General features: G+C 40.3%; 1 protein-coding gene across 1 annotated transcript in view; it reads right to left on the bottom strand.

The window, feature by feature from the left end:
• The window catches only part of LOC128229999 (uncharacterized), a 140,680-nt gene that overhangs the window by 6,265 nt on the left and 107,846 nt on the right, over nucleotides 1-26,569 (bottom strand). The window contains exons 2-6 of the mRNA XM_052941972.1: nucleotides 14,232-14,718; nucleotides 12,043-12,207; nucleotides 9,870-10,686; nucleotides 5,991-8,017; nucleotides 596-2,289 (exon numbers count right to left, since the gene is read on the bottom strand). Coding sequence (XP_052797932.1) covers nucleotides 598-2,289; nucleotides 5,991-8,017; nucleotides 9,870-10,686; nucleotides 12,043-12,207; nucleotides 14,232-14,696 — 5,166 coding nt within the window. The 5' untranslated portion in view covers nucleotides 14,697-14,718 and the 3' untranslated portion in view covers nucleotides 596-597. The remainder of the gene's footprint in view (nucleotides 1-595; nucleotides 2,290-5,990; nucleotides 8,018-9,869; nucleotides 10,687-12,042; nucleotides 12,208-14,231; nucleotides 14,719-26,569) is intronic.

The following is a 26,569-nucleotide window of genomic DNA, read 5'->3' as shown; positions in this document are numbered from 1 at the left end:
TCAAACTTTTAATTTCCAATCAGTTTTCCGATTTTTGAATTCAGTTTATTTATGTGTTGTGCTTTTGGAAGAAACTATTGTATCAAAACATTTATCATTCAAATAAAGTGACGAAATTTGGTAATATTGGGTCACAGTGTTCAAACTGTTAATCATTTTAGCTTGTCGCGATGACGAAAAAGAGGATAATTATTGATTTCAGTGCAAGATTATATTTCACCTCGTGACAACCAAAAGTGAACATGTCAGTTGTGGTGCCCATTCGGAGATTCACTGAAACAACCTTTTATAATAAAACCCTAAAATGCCATTAAAAGACAATGAATTTTATTTGGGTGGAAAATAACGCGCCTGCATTGTACATTCATTAATATTTGGTCCCAGTTCTCGGGGCGCTTATTTTTGATTTTGACGACACAACTGGCTACAATACTAAAAGTGAAAAATGCAAAACTGATATACATGTATTTGATATGTATGGAATATTTCACTGATAAATCTCCATATGATACCAAAAAAGGAACTTCAATTGAAAACATTAATATTTAAGCATTTTTATGTATATATCTTCATTGAAAGGTTTTAAGATACTTACTCTCATACGTTTTCATTTAACGTTATGTTCCATTTCCCGTTTTCGCCAATGTAGGAAGATACCTTGATGGCGGAGTTGTCCTCCATCTCCATCAGCAGCTGCCTTACATCCTCCCGCGGCTCTATTATACAGTCCAATAACTTCCAATCTACGTGGTGTTTTGACGTTCGCACCATATTATTGAGACAATTGACTACTGATGCCGATAGTGTCGAAAAAAGTATTTTAATACATTTTACATAGTCGGGTGCGGTGGGCAATTCATCAAACACCTGAAGGACCGGCTCGTTCTCCATCTCATCCATGAGCTGACTCACGTCCTTCTCTTCCTCTACTAAAAATGTTGCACATTCTATAAATTCACAGTCCAAAAAATGCCCCGACTGTATATTCATACTAACGAGGTGACGGAATGAACATTCTGGTATGTACATATTTCGAAACGTAATGCGTGTTGTATAGTCAGTTGAGGTGGACACTAACTGGTAGACGGGTTGGTTATCCCTAGGCTCTATCTTACAGTAAGCGAACGCACAGTCCACATTATGCCCTGACCATACTACCATATTAACGATATACCTGAACATGCTTTCTGACAACTTTACATCGAACAAATAAATAACTGTTGCATAGTCATTTGCAACTGGCTGTTGAGTCAGCCAGAAAGCTGCCCGGTTCTCCATCTCCGTTTGCAGCTGATCATAATCTTCTTCAGGCTCTATTTTACAGTAATGTATTTCATGTCGACCAGCATGTCCCGACTGTATCAGCATGCTTACTAGGTTTCTAACAACTTTTGCCGGCATCGTAACACAGTGAGATTTAATGAATGTTTCATAGCAAGGTTCGGTCTTCTGTGGAGCCACCGCCTGGAGGGCATGTTGGTTCTCCATCTCCTCCTGCATAGGCCTAACGTCCTCCTCTGCCTTTATTGTACATTTAAATAACTTACACTCCACAAAATGTCTTGGCCGTAACGTCATACTAACGAGGCACCTGAATGTTCCTGCTGACATTGCCACATTAAATAAACGAAAGTGTGTTTTATAGTCAGGTAAGGCGGTTTGTGAAGCTACCATATGGATGGTGGCCTGGTTTTCCGTCTCCACTAGCACATTCCTCACGTCCTCCTCTGGCGTTAATGTACAATTACGTAACGTACACTTCCCAGAATGTCTGGACTCTACCATCATACTAACGATACACCTAAATGTTCTTTCTGACATTGCCACATCATTTAAATAAATGAATGTTAAATAGTCAGGTGAGGCGGTTTGTGAAGCTACCATTTGGATGGTGGCCTGGTTTTCCGTCTCCTCTGGCACATTCCTCACGTCCTCCTTTGGCGTTATTGTACAATTACGTAAGTTACACCGTCCAGAATGTCTGGACTCTATCATCATACTAACGAGACACCTAAATGTTCTTTCTGACATTGCCGAAATCGACAAATCAAAGACTTTCTTAAAACACGCTGAGTTCGGCTTTGGAGCCACCATCTGGATGGCGGGCTGGTTTTCCATCTCCGCCTGCAGCTGCGTCAGGTCCTCCTCGTGCTCTAGTTCACAGTCCTCTAATGTACAGTTAACTTCATGTCCCGACTGTATCACCGTTTTTACGAGACGTCTGAATAAGCTCGCTGGTATAAGCATGTTCTTCAATTGAACACGTGCTAGGACAAAGGGCGACCAATCCTGAAATATCATGCTCATCTGTACATATGTCCGATTTTCAACTGTTACAGGCGCGTAATCACAAGGTCAATGAATTGGCTATAATTATCATTAGTGCTTCTTCTACGTCAATCATATCTAGCTAGAGGTAACATATTGGACGTTTTTACGTTTTGCAAGATTTGTTATGACTTCGCCGGTTGACATGTCAGTACAACTTGTACACCGACCTTTAATCATTAACAGTGCAGCGAGGGTATACGTATAGGTGGTGTAAATACCATTTTAGTATAGTTAGGGCATCTACCGTATAAGTATAGCTTGTTTACATACTATGTAAGTATAGCTAGGGAGCCTGCCGTCTTAGTACAGATGGCGCACCAACCGTGTAAAAATAGTAAGTGCACGGACCAAGTACGTAAAGTTAGGGCACCGAGAAGTAAGTATAGCCAGTGCACCGACTGTGTAGAGATAGCTAGTGCACCGACAATATTAGTATTGCCATTGCACCGACCGTGTAAGTATACCTATTGTATCGACCTTTTACGTATAGATAGAGCTTCGATCGTGTCAGTATCGCTAATTTTTCAACAACGTAAGTATAACTAATTCACCTACCGTATACTTATAAGTAATGCGCTGACCGAATAAAAATAGATAGTGCACCGACCATGTAAATATAGCGTGTAAGTAAAGCTACTGTACCGACAATGTGAATAAAGCTAATGCACCGACCGTGAAGTATAAATATAGCTAATGCGACGACCGAATAAGTATATATAGTGCACCGACCGTGGAAGTGCAGCTAGTGCACCGACTGGGTAAGTTAAGCAGGAAAGGCATCGGCCATGTACTAAAACTAGTTACTAGACCATGTAAATACACCTAGTGTGCCGACCGTGTAAGTATAGCTAGTGCACCGACCGTGTTAGTATAGCTACTGCACTTACCGTGTTAGTGCCGCATGTGCATCGACTATGTACGTATGATAAGTGCACATACCGTGTAAGTATAACTAGTGCACCGACCGTGTTAGTGCGGCTAGTGCATCGACCGTATAATGTAGCTAGTGCACCGACCGTGTTAGTGCAGCTTGTGCACAGCCCGTGTAAGTATGGCTAGTGCACCGACCGTGTTAGTGCAGCTAGTGCACAGACCATGTAAGTATAGCTAATGCACAGCCCGTGTAGGTTAGCAAGTGCACCGACTGTGTTAGTGAAGCTGGTACATCAACTATGTACGTATAACTAGTGCACAGACCATGTTAGTAAAGCAGGTGCACAGACCGTGTAAATATAGCTAGTACAACGATCGTGTACGTATAGCAAGTACACCGACCGTGTTAGTAAAGCAGGTGCACCTACCGTGTTAGTATACCAAGTGCACCGACTGTGTAAGTATAGCCAGTGCACCGACCGTGTAGTTATATCAAGCGCACCCATCGTGTAAGTATAGCAAGTGAATCGACCGTTTAAGTATTATAGCAAGTGCACAGACCGTGTAAGTATGGCAAGTGCACTGACCCTGTACGTATAGTTAGTGCACAGACCGTGTGTAAGGATAGCAATAGCCTCGACCGTATAAGATTAGCTAGTGTATCGACCTTGTACGTATAGCTAGTGCACAGGCCGTGTAAGTAAAGCAAATGCACCGACGATGTAAGTATAGCTTGGGAACCGACCGTGTAAGTATAGCTAGTGCACAGACTGTGTAAGTATAGCTAGTGCACCGACGGTTTACGTATAGCTAGTGCATCGAATGTGCATGTGCAGCTATTGCACCGGCCGTGTAAATAGAGCTAGTGCACCGACCGTGAACTTACACCCAGTGTTCCGACAATGTTAGTGCAGCTAGTGCGTCGATCTTGTAAATATAGCTAGTGAACCGATCGTGTAAGTGCAGCTGGTGCACCGGCCGTGTAAGTGCAGCTGGTGCACCGGCCGTGTAAAATACCTAGTAAACCGAACGTGTAAATATAGCTGGTGCACCGACCATGTAAGAGCAGCTAGTGCACTGACCGTGTAAATATAGCTAGTGCGCTGATCGTGTATGTGCAGCTAGTACGCCGACCGAGTAAGTATAGCTAGTGCACCTACCGTGTACGTACAGCCAGTGCACCAAAGGTGAAAGTGCAGCTAGTGCGCCGTTCCAGTATAAATAAACATGTAGCTAGTTAACCGAACGTGTAAGTGCAGCTGGTGCTCGGACCGTGTAAAGATACCTAGTGCACCGACCGTGTAAGTGCAGCTAATTCACCGACCGTGTAAATATAGCTAGTGCACCGACTGTGTAAGTATAGCTATTGCACTGACCATGTAAGTGCAGCTAGTGCACCAATCGTATGAATAAAGTTAGTGCATCTACCGTGTAAGTATATCTGGTTCACCGATCATGTAAGTACAGCTTGTGCACACGCAAGGTATATATAGCAAGTACACCGACCGTTTGAGTATAGCTAGTGCACCGACCAAAGTATATATAGCTAGTGCACTGATCGTGTACGTATAGCTAGAGTACCGACCGTATAAGTATAGCTTGAGCACCAACCATGTTAGCATAGCAAGAGCACCAACCGTGTTAGTATAGCTAGTGCACCGACCGTATAAGTATAGCTAGTGCAACAACCGTGTTAGTATAGCTAGAGCATCAACCCTGTAAGTATAGCTAGAGCATCAACCCTATAAGTATAGCTAGAGCATCAACCCTGTGAGTATAGCTAGAGTATCGACCGTGTAAGTATAGCTAGAGCTTAACCCTGTTAGTATGGTTAGAGCACCAACCATGTAAGTATAGATAGAACATCAACCTTGTAAGTATAGCTAGAGCACCGACCGTCTAAGTATAGCTAGAGCACCGACCGTGTAAGTATAGCTTGAGCACCGACCGCGTTAGTATAGCTAGAGCACCGACCGTGTTAGAATAGCTTGAGCACCGACGGGGAAGTATAGCTAGAGCATCGATCGTGTAGGTCTAGAACACCGACCGTCTAAGTATAGCTAGAGCACAGACCGTGTAAGAGAACCCACACATTCAGTATAGCCGTGTAAGAATAGCGAGAGCTGTCAGTATGTATTTTGTTTCACGGAAGTTCACGCGATAAAGTTTTTTCCTCTTTGTTTTCTCATATCAACAGTTTCTTATGTATTAAAACAGCAATTTGTTGAATATCTTTAAGTTAAAGATATGCACATTTTATTTATTGATATATTGACAGTCATATACCCCTTCGCTCTCATATAAGAATTGTTTTGTTTTTTGTTGAGACAGTTTTTGCTGCCGATTTACTGATGGACTATTCTAAAATTTAGTTGTGTGTGTTAACTTTTTTCTAAACAATTCTGCATCGCTTATATTACTTGCTCGCTTCGAGTCCCAGATGTTGTTTAAATGTAATACTTTGCTTTGTGTAAAAAAGGGAAGAAACTTTATTAACATCGCGTGGTAATTAAATAATTTCAAAAGATGCAAAAGTTTTGCACGAGGTTGTGGTACATGAACTGAATAAAACTAAAGTTACGTTTCGTACCATATCAAATATAGTCGACACCCAGGAGGAAAATAAGAAGTGTTCGCACTTCCGAAATATGCGTTCCACCGATATGCATATTTTTATTTCAAAAATTCTGAATCAATGTGTTTGAAATATAATATTAATAAAACATTAATAAAGTGCATATATAACATTTTTACTCACATTATTTCAATTATTTCAAAGCACTTACTGAGCTCAAATTGAGTAAACTTTCACTGAGTGCAGTCATCAACTGTGGCGCTCGTTGTTTGGTTATAAAACACACCCGTAACCATTTCAGATTGGTCATCTGTAGATTAACAACGTCAGAGAAAGCCATTCCACTTAATGAGAGATTGGTGAGGTGATGGAGATGTCCTATGTCCAATTGTGAATCATTTGTTGTACTCTCCTTGTACCATTTGAGGTCTAGATGTTCAATATTTCTAAGTTTTGATAAGATTTCCTTAGCTTTATATTCCCAACCAAAGTTGCCCAAAGTCAGTGATTTCAAACACTTCAAATCTGAGGACAGAAATGAAGATGTCAGTTTACTTGCCGTCTGGTAATCTTTGAATTTTATGTTACATTCTAGTAAGCCGCACAAATTCAATTGGTTGATATCATATGGCTCTTCCGCGTCGAGTAGATCTAAATCAGAGTGTAATATTCCATCTATGTGTAAAGACACTAGATTCGATTTTCTAATATCCAAACAAAGTTTGGATTTTTTTACTTTATCCCTGAACTCATCATCAAATACAATATGCTGTAAGCATAACTCCAAATCCGTGCTGGAGTGTCCGCTTTTCTCCGCCTCGTCGTAGCCTCTCAGTATCATGTTTTGAAATTCGCAAGTTGTGTCAGCTGAATAACCATCTCTTTCACAATGTTTAGTAAACAGCTCATTTAATGTTTTGGAAAACACTTCAGCAGCAGTTTTATTCACGCTACAAAGAAAAAGAAACATCTCCGACAAGCTGGTTACACTTTCACTCCTGTTGTGTAAATAAACCGTTTGAATGTGTTTGCACATTTCGGACAAATCTGATCCACAATTCGCTAAATACCATGCCGACAAATACTCTTGAATCGTTTTGTGCAAAAATTGAAAAGACGCTGATCTTTCACCTGCTCTGTTGGTGCACGAAATGATGCCAGATTCAAGGGACGTCTGTTTATATTGTCCAAATTTCTCTAGTTGAGACCCTTTAATTTTAAAAACAATAGACTCATCCTCACGAGCGGAAAACAGTTTTTGGAAAGCTAATTCACCCAACCCATAAAGGAAATCTTTCGGAAGTTCTTTCTCTTGTATGTGTTTCTTTTCGCACATTTCACACCACCGTTCTTTCATTATTTTCCTGTACACTGAATACAAAGTCATTTTATCTTTTAACTTGCCTCTATGCCAGAGCCAAACAATGTGTACCAGCATGATTGGAACATCTGAGAAATGCCACAGACCTTTCAATTCAATGTCGTTAACGCAGGTATCTGTATCCCCTTCTACTTGATGACTTCTTCCTAACTCCCCAAGTATTCTCCGAACAAGTTTCTCAGGTGACTGAACGCCCTGCAACTGCACATGTTTGCCAAGCTTTGCGTTGCTTACTTTCAGCTCCGCTAGTTTGTACGGTCGTGTTGTTATCAATGTTGTACAGTGCAACCAACTTGATTCAACATGTGGAATTCGTTCATCAAGTTTACATTCAGTGCGATGCGTCCACTCGTCTAAACCATCAAGAAGTAAAAGACAATGTTCCGATTTCAAAATCTCTGTTAGCAATTCATTTGATCCGTTTTCATCTGACTGAATGAGTTCAATCAAACACTGTAATATCATTTCTTTGACCTTGCATTGATTCTCAACTTCACGAAGTCTAATGTAGAATAAGAACTCAATCTGGCTTAACATATTGTCTTTCTGTGTCTCCTTAGTGTCGTCTTCTTTTAGTTTGCACCAATCATTTACAATCTTTATGCAAAGTACGGACTTGCCTGAGCCCGGTCCGCCCTCGACGAATATTTTTTTAGCCATCTTGCCATTGTCTATCTGAAACATCTTATTTATTTCTGATATATCTTCATCTTCGAATTTGCCATCTTTGTTTTTCTTGTTTTTCAATATCAGTTTGGGCGTTTCATAAATGTCTTCTACAGCTGCATCAATGTCCAATCGGACGTTCGTTCTTACAGAATTTGTTTTGTAATGGTTGATCAACTTTTCCTTTAAATCTGGGAAATAATTACATGATTATAAAACTTTTCAATATATAAGGAAATTAATGTATATACAAACAAATAAACAACAATATTGACAAGCTGTATTTCCAGAACCACAAAAAAGGTCAACCTATTTAATCTTGAAATGTCTTTCATATCTTTCCTTCTATATTATAATTATTATTATTATTATGAACTATTATGTTCTTACCATTCAAAACAAGAAACATGCCTATTCCTCAAACAACTACATCAATATATGATGTCGGCATTGGTGTCAACATGCAATAACAATAAAAGTAGATGTTATGCCAGATGTTCAACCAGGAAACATGTGCCGTTTTCTTTAAAGATGCACTCTTACTCACAAAAAAAAGATTTTTCCCAATTAATACAAAATAATATTTAAAAAAGGATGCATAAATGTCGAATGTAATGGTTCTTAAGGAGGAAGAGTTAAATTTGAGAGAAAGGTGCAAAAAGCACGGAATTTCTACCTTATGAGACGATATTAGATTGCACTAAATCTTTTAGCACTCACCATTCATTTAAATTTCTTTTTTTAGCTATAAAATACACGGTTACGATTTTGTTATCAGTAATTAATATTTTCCATCAATGCATTATTTAGAAAGAAGTTAAAGGATTATCACTCAAAACTAAATAAAAAATAATTCAATTTTGACAGTGTTTAATACACAATTCGGTTGGTATTTATAAATATCTTAAACTAACATATGGTGTGAACTGTAAGCCCGTCGGTGTTTATTGAAAGTTCTGAGGTAAAAGGTTATTTACATATTCTAAATCCATGTAAATGGCATTAATGAAACCCCATTTCTAAATGGTTTAAGCGTAGAATATCCACAATGTTCTAAATTTGAATAATACTTCAAGACCATGGAAAATATGGGGTGTGGTTAAGATTTGCTCATCTTTATTTTAATGTTTATGTCTGCATGTATATGAGTATGTCTCATTGTAAGTTAAATAGGTTAAAAATTTATAAAAAGTGAAAAACTATTTTGTCGTTATGTGTTTTAAAAAAAATGGCAGAAAATAGTTCATTTGCACTGTATTTATGCTGAAAACACTACAGTATGGTTCCGCTTAACCTTCAGAAAATTATAAAAAAAAATGTTTTGAATTTATCTTTACTTTAAACACGGTTCAAATGGGGGTTTCATTATGACAGTCCACATGTAACAACCCATTCATCATGCTGGGTAAATCGAATGAATAGATAAAAATATTTCATTCAAAATGTAACAGATATTGAAGTAACAATTCATTTTATTTTGAAGCTAATAAGCCTTTTGAGCGCCAGCTGTTAACACAATTTCAAAATATATCAATTTAATCGTAATTTTAAGTAAGTTTCCTTACAGAACCAAACAGTTTAGTGACCGTGATATATCCAGGATAAAACGACTATTACCATAGAATAAAAAATGGCCTTGCATAACGTGTCCTGTCCGGTGTTAAGGTAAAATGGCCATTTTGTAAATAATCTGAAAAATCAGTATTTTTAAATGCAATAATAAGCCAATATAGCTTATCGTATGACCAGTTAAATTCTGTTTCTTCTGGTGTATGCGTTTTCAACAATATTTTTTACAGTTTTTACAAACACTTTGACCCTAACTTTAAACATATTATTTATAATTTGGGGTCCTCTCATTTCACGAGCTCGTTTTCTTATAGACTGTACACATGAGCAATCTAAAAACGCATACATATTCATAAGTCACAGTGATAATTGTGATAGCTTTAATGGCATATAAAAGCTATAATAACACTACTTGACCATCGTTTAATCCCTGTTAGAATAGATAGACACTTAAAACGAATTGTAAATACAAACCATTTTTCTTTTCTTCTAGATGTTCGACTTCTTCTTTACGCAACTGCTTCACAAGTCTCTCTGTCTGATCTTCAAGCGTTCTTTTGCCATCTGTTACGGCTAGTTCAATGTGTTCTGTGGCCTGTCTTCTCTCTTCCCTAACATATATCTCAATTGTTCTTTTACCATCTGTTGCTGATTGTTCGATGTGATCTGAGGCCTGCTTTGCCTCTTCTTGAACATGTGTCTCAAGCGTTCTTTTACCATCTGTTACTGATTGTTCTATATGTTCTGCGGCCTGTCTTCTCTCTTCCCTAACATATATCTCAATTGTTCTTTTACCATCTGTTACCGATTGTTCAATGTGTTCTGAGGCCTGTCTTCTCTCTTCTTTAACATGTCTCTCAAGTGTTCTTTTACCATCTGCTACTGATTGTTCAATGTGATCTGAGGCCTGTCTTCTCTCTTCTTTGACATGTCTTTCAAGCGTTCTTTTACCTTCTGTTACAGATTGTTCAATGTTTTCTGCAGCCTTCTGTTCCAACAAAGTTATACGATCCATGATCCTCCTTCTCTCTTCGTTAAAAGACAGAAGGATGTTGTCTTTAGTCCCTAACAAGTCGTGCATTGCATTGTCAGAAAAATGTTCTAGTGCTGCAAGTTCTTCTTTCAGATTCTTGCTCTCAGTGCATATATATTCTTTTGCGCTTTCTGTATCAATTACTGTTGTTTGTAGTTTCATTTCAATACCTGCAAGTCTCTGTTGGAATTCATCATGTAACTCCTGGCAGATATACTTACATGCATGCACATCTTTGGATATGTCGGCTGTCTTCAGCTAAAAAGAACCAGTTTTACTTATATGTTGTAACCAATGAGTGCTTTGTCAACAATGATTTACATAAACAATCGCGACTGAAAATGCATCCTTTTTGTTCCGAATGTATAATGATATATGCAGAAGAAGAAGATAACAATGTCCCTGGTTATAATTTATACATGTATATCAGTGAATACGAAACACCTCGACAGATATACGAACTAAATGTCATTTGCACTTCTATTGGTTGCTCATTGTGTGTTTGTCATGTTTCTGATTCAGTGCGTGTTTCCTTCTGTTTTTGTGCAGTATTTCTATAGATAAAATTATACTTATTGCATATTAAGTTTTATGCAGCTTAAGTGCGCGTAGTCTCGGGAGATTCCGGTACTGCCGAATATACCCGATGTACTTTATAAGTACGTCATCGTCTTACTGAATTCATTCTCCATGTGGACTGCTAAGTAAGTGTCTTGTTGGAAAGTCTCCAGTGATGTAAATGAATGTCTTAATGTGATGTCTGTGTTTCTGTTGAACTGTTTTGTAAGAGAATGTCCGATTGGTTGCGAGTCAGTCTGTCTGTCCGTGTGTTTGTGCAAGAATGGTAAGGTTGTTTTCTTCTTTGCTCGTTCTATTTCCTTACGGAAAAAGACGTATGTCAAATTATTGTTCTATGATTCTTTCATGTATTTCAGGAATGTTACTCAATTATTATTCATAGTTATATTATTTTGCCTCTGATCTTTTTCTACATAATCTTTTTATTTACAAGTTTTAAATACAAAAAGTATTTTTGATCATCGTCTGATAACGAAATCACATTCAAAGTCGTTTGGTATGTGTATCTCTCGGTGGTCACAAGATATATACAAAGCAAACATGCAGAAAATTAAAGGTGCAATAATGTAAATAACTGCTTTCGTTAAAAGCTCACGAAAGCCATTTTTAAATTAGACGTTTTTTTCACGGAAATGGCAGTCGCTCTTGTGAAAAGTAATGATATGGACAAATATACTAATTTGAAATTTGGGAAACCTATTTGGATTGGTCTTGATTTGGCCTGCATACGATTCACTTCCGGTTCCAGTAACCATGAACGTTATTGTACAAAATTGTTGAAGACGTACCGTTATAAATCAAAGCCAACGTATTAAAGATTAATGGTTCTTAAAGCTTTCTATAAGCTTTAAGCTTCCCTTGAAAAGTCTTTGGTTATTAATGAAACCAGCAATGCCGTTTAAATCCGTATCTTAAAATAATTTTAAGAATCTTTTCATTTCTTTTTGAGTCAGTATGCTCCTTTTTTGTCTTGTAATGGAGTCCTCAAAAAACATTATTAGAATGTAGAAATACTATGTTAGAGGAATTGTTTACCTCATCGAGTTCTCTACAAGCCTGTAAGACCTCTGACCGCGTCTGCAGTGCCGATTCGTTCAGTAGAGTGAGTAGTTTATCTATGCACTCAGTTGTGGCCTGGTCAGTCAGGGCGCTTGAGCAACTGTCCGGCATGTGCCGAATGTGGTTGACCACTTCTCGAGCCTGTAATCAGGACGTTTACCATGTACCGGCGATATCATGTATTCACGTTTAAAACCAAATCTTGGTGAAACAAGTGTCTGGCATGTCTGGCATGTGCTTGATCACTTATCTCGCCTGTCAGGAAGTAAGATGATAAGTTTGTGGCCTGGTTGGTCAGAAAGCTGAAACAACTGTCTGGCATACGCCAAATGTGCTTGATCACTTCTCTCGCTTTCAGGAAGCAAGATAATTAGTTTGTGGCCTGGTTGGTCAGAAAGCTGGAACAACTGTCTGGCACATCCAAATGTGCTTGATCACTTCTCTCGCCTGTCAGGAAGTAAGATAATTAGTTTGTGGCCTGGTTGGTCAGAAAGCTGGAATAACTGTCTGGCATACGCCAAATGTGCTTGATCACTTCTCTCGCCTGTCAGGAAGTAAGATAATTAGTGTGTGGCCTGTTTGGTCAGAGCGCTGGAACAAATGTCCGGCAAGTGCCGAATTTGGAATACCTGTTCTGGGATGTTGTTTTTTGTATTGGTTAATTGTTCCCAAGAATATTGCTAAGGACACTAAAAGGACATTAAATGTAAAAGCCTTTTTTATAAGTAAGCTCATGTAACATTTTCTTGATACCTTATACAGTAATAGCATTTTGTATACACTCGGTAGATTTTGATGCAGAAGGAAACTTCATTTTAAGTCAAACACAATGGCATACTGACACAGTTTATTTTCTAGCCTTACGATGAAAGCTTAAAAAATAAATAATATAAATTTATCGCATGCTAAACATGTTCCTTGTTTCCAATTTAATACAGACATGACGTATTTCTGTATTACACATGATTGCTCTATTTATATTGGTCTGAAAGTATATCACTCGGCATGTTTGTAAACCATTTACTAGTCGAAAATAATGGCTTGATGAAAATGTGTATCATGAAAATATATTTAAATACAGTAGTACATTTTCAATCTTAATCTTAAGAGAATATCTATATTTCGTGAAAAAAAACTTTCGGTACTTAATGCGATTAAACAGAAAATGACGTCATGATCATAAACAAGTTGTGACGTCATATAATCACATGTGACGTAATCATTTGAAGGAAGAAATCTCGTTAAAAGTATGTTGTTTTTGTTGTCATTCTTATTGGACATCATCTTAGATTGCATTCTACTAATAAACATAATAATAGCAATCGGATGTATCTGTGATTTAAATTATCCCAGGTACTGCAGGCGTTTATGAAATATTAGGCCCCCTGACCGCCATGTTGTCAGGAATATTTAAACAAATAATTGACATATGCATGGACCGAAATGACAGCCATTCTTCAGTTATCAATCAGACAAGCTTTTTGTGCTGAAGGTCACAGTGACTTTTGGACCTGATGACGCCAAAATCAATGGTAGTCGTCTACTGGTCAGACCCAACCTCAAAGTTTGAGGGCCATGGTTGCAGGCATTGTCGAGTTTTCAATCGGACCTTTTCACATTCAAGGACACTGTAACCTTGAACTTTGACCTGATGACCCCCTAAAATTAATAGGGGTCATCTACAGGTCAGGCCCAGCCTCAATGTCAAGCATGATGACCATGAGTACAGGCATTGTTGTTATCACTCGGACAAGCTTTGACAACCTTTTCGCGAAAAAGGTCACCTTGACCTTTGACCTGATTACCCCTAAAATCATTGAGGGTCACCTTCTGAACCAACCATCATGTCTAGTTTGATGACCATTGTTCCAGAAATTGTCGAGTTAAATCTTTGGTCAACCGACGGGCCGACCGACCGACATGTGCAACGCAGTATACTCCTCCTCTTGAAGGGGGGGGGGGGGGGGCAAAAATTAGCGTTATAGGACACCTTATAAAGAGATAAGGCTGTGCTATTCTTATCTTTTAGTTAAGATGCGCATACAGACACGCATGCACGCACTCACGTACGCACACACAACCACACACACAAACACGCGCGTGCGTGTGTGCATGCGTTTGTGAATTGTATGTCCTAAAGACAAAATCGTTTTTAACAATCTTACCTTTTCACAGATACTGCCTGTGATTTTCCCCTGGAAACGCTTGCAGTTAATGATGAACCCAGCAATGCCATTGAAATCCGTTTCTTCAATTGTGGTTTTATTCTCGTACCCAGCTGGTGGCATAAACACCTTGGCGATCTCCCATGGTGAGTGAATCCAGTTTTCTGCTTTCGTGTTTTTCAACGTTAGTGCATCTATGCCTTTTGCTAGTCCATAAGCATGCTCGTTGACCAACTCTCCCCGAAACACAGTATGATAATGGCACCTTAAACGTCTGTTTTGTACATCTCTGAAAGAGCATGTAGTGCATGCTGGCACCTGTGCTTTGTGCAATATGTCGCCATGTAACTGGGTTGCCTCCGTACTGACAGTGGGCAGAATGGCTTGTCTCGTGACGAAGACTGCCCGCCATTGTTTCAACCAGTTCCGCGATTCCGGCTGGTTTATGTCTAAAATTCTTGACATACTGGACTCATACGGGTTACATCTGAAAGAATATAAGAATGATGATAAGGCTAGCTCGGTGGATTGTTACCATAGATACAAACAAACATATTAAGTAGAAATATGTTCTCTTTGCCACAAGGACATGATATATATATTGAGAAAATAATATATATATATTAATATATCACTATAAACGGACCGATTAACGATTATACCTTTGTCTGTGAATTTATCTTTCGTTATCAAATCAAAATGGCTACCTTCAAAGGTGCAGTGTCAATTTTATAAAGTCATTCACCACTAAATAAATTTTCAATATATTCTATAGTCAATTGAACAATTTACAGAGTATCCAGGGGGAGGGGGTGGGGGCGGCGCACCCGGCCGCCCCTACAGCCAACCCCCCCCCCCCCCCCTAAAAAATGCACCATTCGGAAAAGAAATATGGGGAGTACCCCTAAACCCCAACACTGTGAATCAAATAAATTTCGGTTCTGATGTAGGCGTGCAAGTCAAAAGGTAAATTTCAGTGTTACTCCATAAACGTTTCTAAAAATGCGAAGGAATGATCTGTTGGCTTAAATATATTGGTCCACGTAAAGTAGATAATTCGAAAATAGTACGACAATCCTGATTTCTGGAGAATTTATCCCGCGGTGATAAATGCCTTTGCATTCATATTCTCAGTGTGTAATTGAAACTTTATCTTACCAAGCGTTGTTTGTCTCATTAAGCATTGATTTTTATAGCTCAGGAGCACAAAACATCTTAGTCATTTCCTAACTGAAGTCGTTTTGCTGATTTAAATATCTCACAGGTCATATGATAGTATTTCTTGATAATGACAATCAAACTTTAATTCTGTTGTCTTTTATAAAGAAATGTACATTTATGTAAATATAAGAATTATTTACATATTGATATTCGACCATGACAATTTCAGGACATCATCAGGCGACCAAAGTTAGGAAATGCCTTAATATTTATATAATAAACTACAGAAACAAGTACAGAAGTATTGTAAGACTTGTTATGACTACCAGCCCAAAGAAAATATTATAACTATTTATAAGTTACCATTTCTTATGTTTGGAATCATTCATTCTGCACATTCTACAATAGCCTTAAACATAACCGAGATCCTCTTGTAATACGCAAGTAGCAATTTAAATCATAAATGCCATTTTAAATAGCGTCATTGATATTTTTCGACATAATAAAGCAATTTGTGCCATCGTTTAAGTAATTATTAACAATAGAAACCTGATTTGAATGTCATCACATTTCACACAAGGGAAATGGTTTCGATCATCTCACACGATACAAAACGTGAACGGGACCAATGAATTCATATCGTGTCTGTTAATCGATTATCATAAATTATGCATTCTTCCTTTTACAAAACCTTTGGAAATTATAAATGTCCTTATATAATTGAACATTTGTATAGTTTGAATACGATCATTATTAAAATGATTTAAATCATTGCCACACTGAAAAGTATTTTTCACTTATTGTTTGCACAAGGTATCATATTTCATTACTGTAGAGCCGTGTGGCTGAAGAAGTATTTCAATATATAATTATCGTGAATTAGTGAACTTCAGGAGCGCAGCCAATTATGATCATATTATATTGCAGAATTAGAAGACTCTTTGTAGAAATCTTCTAGTCAATAATAATTTCTCAATACATAATGAAACCACAAAGTATTGCAGTTATGGGCAACCTGGAACATAACGCAAGGGGCGCGATGATTAAAACATCGATACATAGAATACGCCAAAATAATCCCTTGACAAAGACTGTACAATTGCGTTGTAGACACTCAGTTTAAATAAAAGTCTGCATGCACTGCTAAACAACTGAACTGTGGTAGCCGGGATTATGTTGCCCCTTAAAGATAATTAAGCTACTTGAAATCGATGATGGGTTTTACATATTATGTTTATAAAATGACACAGTGAGTGGGTAAAACTTCTTTAATTACAAGTCTCATTTCGATACAAGAATCTGCGTTAGACAGATTAATTAGACTTTTAAGACAGGTATACAGAGCAAATACCACAAGTCCTAGCTTTTGGCTTTTAAGATGTAGATAATTATGTTTTACCTATAAAATTGTTCAAACGTTACCGTCAGGGGTTCAGTTATTGGCAAATAGAGAGCAGCACATAGTATTCTTGAGGTCAGTTATTATAAAAGGGAAAAGGTCGCATTTAATTTGTTTGGGAACTATAGTACAGGTGTGCATTTCAGAGACGGTCGTAAAGGCGATCGTAGGCTAGGGCCGGATTCACAGCTAGTTTGACTGACAGGCCGCGCCATGTTAAATTTAATCACAGCCAAATAGCTTTTTTTCGCTCATTATTGTTCAACTGAAACATAATTATTTATACAATACATGTATATATGAACACGTAGTGATGTATAAATGTTACTGAATGTGCAAATAATAAAAATGATTCGTAAATTTCATTTACTTAAACATTATGGAAGCGTCCAAGTGAAAATATTTTCCAGTATACTATCTCCTAATTAGGAAATACTAACTAATGCTAAAGTCTTACTTAGTCCTTATTACGAAATACTATCATAATTAGGAGTTACTATCTCCTAACTACGACTAACTCCTAATTATGGAAGCGTCCAGGTGACAAAGTGAGAGGAGGAGGGTAAACACACTGGCACGGTGAGGGGATTTAAAACACTGGCACGGTGCGGGTGTTAAACACACAGGCACGGTGAGGGGGCTTAACACTGGCACGGTGAGAGTGTCAAATACACTGGCACGGTGAGGGGGTTTAACACACAGGCACGATGAAGGGTTTTAATACACTGGCACGGTAAGGGGGCTTAACACACTGGCACGGTTAGGGGTTTAATACACAGGCACGGTGAGGGGGTTTAACACTGACACGGTGAGGGTGTTTAACACACTGGCACGGTTAGGGGTTTAACAATGGCACGGTGATGGGGTTAAACACTCTGGCACGGTGAGGGGGTTAAACACACTGGCACGGTGAGGGGGTTTAACACACTGGCACGATGAGGGGGTTTAACACTGGCACGGTTAGGGGGTTTAACACTGGCGCGGTGAGGGGTATTAACACTGGCACGGTCAGGGGATTTAACATACCGGCACGGTGAGGGGGCTTAACACACCGGCACGGTCAGGGTGTTTAACACACTGGCACGGTGAGGGGGTTTAACACACTGGCACAGTGAGGGGGTTTAACACAGTGGCACGGTGAGGGGTTTTAACACACTGGCGCGGTGAGGGGGCTTAACACAACGCCACGGTGAGGGTGTTTAACACACTGGCACGGTGATTGGGTTTAACACACTGGCACGTTGAGGGGGTTTAACACAGTGGCACGGTGAGGGGTTTTAACACTGGCACGGTGAGGGGGCTTAACACACTAGATCAGTGAGTGTGGTCAACACACTGATACGGTGAGGGGGTGGGGAGGTAAACACAGTGGCATGGTGAGGGGGCTAAACACACTGGCACGGTGAAGGTTGTTAAACACAATGGCACGATGAGGAAGGGAAAACACACTGGCACGGTGGGGGAGGGGGGGAGGTAAACACACTTGCATAGCGAGGGGTCAACACATTGGCACAGTGAGAGAGTTCACACACTGGCACGGTGAAGGTTGTTAAACACACTGGCGCGGTGAAGGTTGTTAAAAACACTGGCACGGTGAAGGTTGTTAAACACACTGGCACGGTGAAGGTTGTTAAACACACTGGCACGGTGAAGGTTGTTAAACACACTGGCGCGGTGAAGGTTGTTAAAAACACTGGCACGATGATGTTGTTAAACACACTGGCGCGGTGAAGGTTGTTAAAAACACTGGCACGGTGAAGGTTGTTAAAAACACTGGCACGGTGAAGGTTGTTAAACACACTGGCACGGTGAAGGTTGTTAAACACACAGGCACGGTGAAGGTTGTTAAACACACAGGCACGGTGAAGGTTGTTAAACACACTGGCACGATGATGTTGTTAAACACACTGGCACGATGATGTTGTTAAACACACTGGCACGGTGAAGGTTGTTAAAAACACTGGCACGGTGAAGGTTGTTAAACACACTGGCACGGTGAAGGTTGTTAAAAACACTGGCACGGTGATGTTGTTAAACACACTGGCACGATGATGATGTTAAACACACTGGCACGATGAAGGTTGTTAAAAACACTGGCACGGTGAAGGTTGTTAAAACACTGGCACGATGATGTTGTTAAACACACTGGCACGATGATGTTGTTAAACACACTGGCACGATGATGTTGTTAAACACACTGGCACGATGATGTTGTTAAACACACTGACACGATGATGTTGTTAAACACACTGGCGCGATGATGTTGTTAAACACACTGGCACGATGATGTTGTTAAACACACTGGCACGATGATGTTGTTAAACACACTGACACGATGATGTTGTTAAACACACTGGCACGGTGATGTTGTTAAACACACTGGCACGATGATGTTGTTAAACACACTGGCACGATGATGTTGTTAAACACACTGGCACGAAGAAGGTTGTTAAACACACTGGCACGGTGAAGGTTGTTAAAAACACTGGCACGATGATGTTGTTAAACACACTGGCACGGTGATGTTGTTAAACACACTGGCACGATGAAGGTTGTTAAAAACACTGGCACGATGAAGTTGTTAAAAAGACTGGCACGATGATGTTGTTAAACACACTGGCACGATGATGTTGTTAAACACACTGGCACGATGAAGGTTGTTAAAAACACTGGCACGGTGAAGGTTGTTAAACACACTGGCACGGTGAAGGTTGTTAAACACACAGGCACGGTGATGGTTGTTAAACACACAGGCACGGTGAAGGTTGTTAAACACACTGGCACGATGATGTTGTTAAACACACTGGCGCGGTGAAGGTTGTTAAAAACACTGGCGCGGTGAAGGTTGTTAAACACACTGGCACGGTGAAGGTTGTTAAACACACTGGCACGATGATGTTGTTAAACACACAGGCACGGTGAAGGTTGTTAAAAACACTGGCACGGTGATGTTGTTAAACACTCTGGCACGATGATGTTGTTAAACACACTGGCACGATGAAGGTTGTTAAAAACACTGGCACGGTGAAGGTTGTTAAAAACACTGGCACGATGATGTTGTTAAACACACTGGCACGGTGATGTTGTTAAACACACTGACACGATGATGTTGTTAAACATACTGGCGCGATGATGTTGTTAAACACACTGGCACGATGATGTTGTTAAACACACTGGCACGATGATGTTGTTAAACACACTGGCACGATGATGTTGTTAAACACACTGGCACGATGATGTTGTTAAACACACTGGCACGATGATGTTGTTAAACACACTGGCGCGATGATGTTGTTAAACACACTGGCACGATGATGTTGTTAAACACACTGGCACGATGAAGGTTGTTAAAAACACTGGCACGATGATGTTGTTAAACACACTGGCACGATGATGTTGTTAAACACACTGGCACGATGAAGGTTGTTAAACACACTGGCACGGTGAAGGTTGTTAAAAACACTGGCACGATGATGTTGTTAAACACACTGGCACGGTGATGTTGTTAAACACACTGGCACGATGAAGGTTGTTAAAAACACTGGCACGATGATGTTGTTAAACACACTGGCGCGGTGAAGGTTGTTAAAAACACTGGCACGATGATGTTGTTAAACACACTGGCGCAGTGAAGGTTGTTAAAAACACTGGCACGGTGATGTTGTTAAAAACACTGGCACGGTGATGTTGTTAAACACACTGGCACGATGATGTTGTTAAACACACTGGCACGATGAAGGTTGTTAAACACACTGGCACGATGAAGTTGTTAAACACACTGGCACGATGATGTTGTTAAACACACTGGCACGGTGAAGGTTGTTAAAAACACTGGCACGGTGATGTTGTTAAAAACACTGGCACGATGATGTTGTTAAACACACTGGCACGATGATGTTGTTAAACACACTGGCACGATGATGGTTGTTAAACACACTGGCACGATGAAGTTGTTAAAAACACTGGCACGATGATGTTGTTAAACACACTGGCACGGTGAAGGTTGCTAAAAAAAACTGGCACGGTGAAGGTTGTTAAACACACTGGCACGATGATGTTGTTAAAAACACTGGCACGATGATGTTGTTAAACACACTGGCACGGTGAAGGTTGTTAGAAACACTGGCACGATGATGTTGTTAATCACACTGGCACGATGAAGTTGTTAAAAACACTGGCACGGTGATGTTGTTAAAAACACTGGCACGATGATGTTGTTAAACACACTGGCGCGGTGAAGGTTGTTAAAAACACTGGCACGATGATGTTGTTAAACACACTGGCACGGTGATGTTGTTAAAAACACTGGCACGATGATGTTGTTAAAAACACTGGCACGATGATGTTGTTAAACACACTGGCGCGGTGAAGGTTGTTAAAAACACTGGCACGATGATGTTGTTAAACACACTGGCACGATGAAGTTGTTAAAAAGACTGGCACGATGATGTTGTTAAACACACTGGCACGATGATGTTGTTAAACACACTGGCACGATGATGTTGTTAAAAACACTGGCACGATGATGTTGTTAAACACACTGGCACGATGATGTTGTTAAAAACACTGGCACGGTGATGTTGTTAAAAACACTGGAACGGTGATGTTGTTAAAAACACTGGCACGATGATGTTGTTAAACACACTGGCGCGGTGAAGGTTGTTAAAAACACTGGCACGATGATGTTGTTAAACACACTGGCACGATGAAGTTGTTAAAAACACTGGCACGATGATGTTGTTAAACACACTGGCACGGTGATGTTGTTAAAAACACTGGCACGATGATGTTGTTAAAAACACTGGCACGATGATGTTGTTAAACACACTGGCACGATGATGTTGTTAAACACACTGGCACGATGATGTTGTTAAACACACTGGCACGATGAAGGTTGTTAAAAACACTGGCACGGTGAAGGTTGTTAAACACACTGGCACGGTGAAGGTTGTTAAACACACAGGCACGGTGATGGTTGTTAAACACACTGGCACGGTGAAGGTTGTTAAACACACTGGCACGGTGAAGGTTGTTAAACACACTGGCGCGGTGAAGGTTGTTAAAAACACTGGCACGATGATGTTGTTAAACACACTGGCGCGGTGAAGGTTGTTAAAAACACTGGCACGGTGAAGGTTGTTAAAAACACTGGCACGGTGAAGGTTGTTAAACACACTGGCACGGTGAAGGTTGTTAAACACACAGGCACGATGATGTTGTTAAACACACTGGCGCGATGATGTTGTTAAACACACTGGCACGATGATGTTGTTAAACACACTGGCACGATGATGTTGTTAAACACACTGGCACGATGATGTTGTTAAACACACTGGCACGATGATGTTGTTAAACACACTGGCACGATGATGTTGTTAAACACACTGACACGATGATGTTGTTAAACACACTGGCGCGATGATGTTGTTAAACACACTGGCACGATGATGTTGTTAAACACACTGGCACGATGATGTTGTTAAACACACTGGCGCGATGATGTTGTTAAACACACTGGCACGATGATGTTGTTAAACACACTGGCACGATGAAGGTTGTTAAACACACTGGCACGGTGAAGGTTGTTAAAAACACTGGCACGATGATGTTGTTAAACACACTGGCACGGTGATGTTGTTAAACACACTGGCACGATGAAGGTTGTTAAAAACACTGGCACGATGATGTTGTTAAACACACTGGCGCGGTGAAGGTTGTTAAAAACACTGGCACGATGATGTTGTTAAACACACTGGCGCGGTGAAGGTTGTTAAAAACACTGGCACGGTGATGTTGTTAAAAACACTGGCACGGTGATGTTGTTAAACACACTGGCACGATGATGTTGTTAAACACACTGGCACGATGAAGGTTGTTAAACACACTGGCACGATGAAGTTGTTAAAAACACTGGCACGATGATGTTGTTAAACACACTGGCACGGTGAAGGTTGTTAAAAACACTGGCACGGTGATGTTGTTAAAAACACTGGCACGATGATGTTGTTAAACACACTGGCACGATGAAGGTTGTTAAACACACTGGCACGGTGAAGGTTGTTAAAAACACTGGCACGATGATGTTGTTAAACACACTGACACGATGATGTTGTTAAACACACTGGCGCGATGATGTTGTTAAACACACTGGCACGATGATGTTGTTAAACACACTGGCACGATGATGTTGTTAAACACACTGGCACGATGATGTTGTTAAAAACACTGGCACGATGATGTTGTTAAACACACTGACACGATGATGTTGTTAAACACACTGGCGCGATGATGTTGTTAAACACACTGGCACGATGATGTTGTTAAACACACTGGCACGATGATGTTGTTAAACACACTGGCGCGATGATGTTGTTAAACACACTGGCACGATGATGTTGTTAAAAACACTGGCACGATGAAGGTTGTTAAACACACTGGCACGGTGAAGGTTGTTAAAAACACTGGCACGATGATGTTGTTAAACACACTGGCACGGTGATGTTGTTAAACACACTGGCACGATGAAGGTTGTTAAAAACACTGGCACGATGATGTTGTTAAACACACTGGCGCGGTGAAGGTTGTTAAAAACACTGGCACGATGATGTTGTTAAAAACACTGGCACGGTGAAGGTTGTTAAAAACACTGGCACGATGATGTTGTTAAACACACTGGCACGGTGATGTTGTTAAACACACTGGCACGATGATGTTGTTAAACACGCTGGCACGATGAAGGTTGTTAAACACACTGGCACGATGAAGTTGTTAAAAACACTGGCACGATGATGTTGTTAAACACACTGGCACGGCGAAGGTTGTTAAAAACACTGGCACGGTGATGTTGTTAAAAACACTGGCACGATGATGTTGTTAAACACACTGGCACGAAGAAGGTTGTTAAACACACTGGCACGGTGAAGGTTGTTAAAAACACTGGCACGATGATGTTGTTAAACACACTGGCACGGTGATGTTGTTAAACACACTGGCACGATGAAGGTTGTTAAAAACACTGGCACGATGAAGTTGTTAAAAAGACTGGCACGATGATGTTGTTAAACACACTGGCACGATGATGTTGTTAAACACACTGGCACGATGATGTTGTTAAACACACTGGCACGATGAAGGTTGTTAAAAACACTGGCACGATGAAGGTTGTTAAACACACTGGCACGGTGAAGGTTGTTAAACACACAGGCACGGTGATGGTTGTTAAACACACAGGCACGGTGAAGGTTGTTAAACACACTGGCACGATGATGTTGTTAAACACACTGGCGCGGTGAAGGTTGTTAAAAACACTGGCGCGGTGAAGGTTGTTAAACACACTGGCACGGTAAAGGTTGTTAAACACACTGGCACGATGATGTTGTTAAACACACAGGCACGGTGAAGGTTGTTAAAAACACTGGCACGGTGATGTTGTTAAACACTCTGGAACGATGATGTTGTTAAACACACTGGCACGATGAAGGTTGTTAAAAACACTGGCACGGTGAAGGTTGTTAAAAACACTGGCACGATGATGTTGTTAAACACACTGGCACGGTGATGTTGTTAAACACACTGACACGATGATGTTGTTAAACACACTGGCGCGATGATGTTGTTAAACACACTGGCACGATGATGTTGTTAAACACACTGGCACGATGATGTTGTTAAAAACACTGGCACGATGATGTTGTTAAAAACACTGGCACGATGATGTTGTTAAAAACACTGGCACGGTGATGTTGTTAAAAACACTGGCACGGTGATGTTGTTAAAAACACTGGCACGATGATGTTGTTAAACACACTGGCGCGGTGAAGGTTGTTAAAAACACTGGCACGATGATGTTGTTAAACACACTGGCACGATGATGTTGTTAAAAACACTGGCACGATGATGTTGTTAAACACACTGGCACGATGATGTTGTTAAAAACACTGGCACGATGAAGTTGTTAAAAAGACTGGCACGATGATGTTGTTAAACACACTGGCACGATGATGTTGTTAAACACACTGGCACGATGATGTTGTTAAACACACTGGCACGATGAAGGTTGTTAAAAACACTGGCACGGTGAAGGTTGTTAAACACACTGGCACGGTGAAGGTTGTTAAACACACAGGCACGGTGATGGTTGTTAAACACACTGGCACGGTGAAGGTTGTTAAACACACTGGCACGGTGAAGGTTGTTAAACACACTGGCGCGGTGAAGGTTGTTAAAAACACTGGCACGATGATGTTGTTAAACACACTGGCGCGGTGAAGGTTGTTAAAAACACTGGCACGGTGAAGGTTGTTAAAAACACTGGCACGGTGAAGGTTGTTAAACACACTGGCACGGTGAAGGTTGTTAAACACACAGGCACGATGATGTTGTTAAACACACTGGCGCGATGATGTTGTTAAACACACTGGCACGATGATGTTGTTAAACACACTGGCACGATGATGTTGTTAAACACACTGGCACGATGATGTTGTTAAACACACTGGCACGATGATGTTGTTAAACACACTGGCACGATGATGTTGTTAAACACACTGACACGATGATGTTGTTAAACACACTGGCGCGATGATGTTGTTAAACACACTGGCACGATGATGTTGTTAAACACACTGGCACGATGATGTTGTTAAACACACTGGCGCGATGATGTTGTTAAACACACTGGCACGATGATGTTGTTAAACACACTGGCACGATGAAGGTTGTTAAACACACTGGCACGGTGAAGGTTGTTAAAAACACTGGCACGATGATGTTGTTAAACACACTGGCACGGTGATGTTGTTAAACACACTGGCACGATGAAGGTTGTTAAAAACACTGGCACGATGATGTTGTTAAACACACTGGCGCGGTGAAGGTTGTTAAAAACACTGGCACGATGATGTTGTTAAACACACTGGCGCGGTGAAGGTTGTTAAAAACACTGGCACGGTGATGTTGTTAAAAACACTGGCACGGTGATGTTGTTAAACACACTGGCACGATGATGTTGTTAAACACACTGGCACGATGAAGGTTGTTAAACACACTGGCACGATGAAGTTGTTAAAAACACTGGCACGATGATGTTGTTAAACACACTGGCACGGTGAAGGTTGTTAAAAACACTGGCACGGTGATGTTGTTAAAAACACTGGCACGATGATGTTGTTAAACACACTGGCACGATGAAGGTTGTTAAAAACACTGGCACGGTGAAGGTTGTTAAAAACACTGGCACGATGATGTTGTTAAACACACTGACACGATGATGTTGTTAAACACACTGGCGCGATGATGTTGTTAAACACACTGGCACGATGATGTTGTTAAACACACTGGCACGATGATGTTGTTAAACACACTGGCCGATGATGTTGTTAAACACACTGGCACGATGATGTTAAACACACTGACACGATGATGTTGTTAAACACACTGGCGCGATGATGTGTTAAACACACTGGCACGATGATGTGTTAAACACACTGGCACGATGATGTTGTTAAACACACTGGCCGCTGATGTTGTTAAACACACTGGCACGATGATGTTGTTAAACACACTGGCACGATGAAGGTTGTAAACACACTGGCACGGTGAAGGTTGTTAAAAACACTGGCACGATGATGTTGTTAAACACACTGGCACGGTGATTTGTTAAAACACACTGGCACGATGAAGGTTGTTAAAAACACTGGCACGATGATGTTGTTAAACACACTGGCGCGGTGAAGGTTGTTAAAAACACTGGCACGATGATGTTGTTTAAACACACTGG

Source organism: Mya arenaria, chromosome 1, assembly GCF_026914265.1.
Source record: "Mya arenaria isolate MELC-2E11 chromosome 1, ASM2691426v1".
Lineage (NCBI taxonomy): Eukaryota > Metazoa > Mollusca > Bivalvia > Myida > Myidae > Mya > Mya arenaria.
This window is presented reverse-complemented; position numbering and strand designations above follow the sequence as displayed.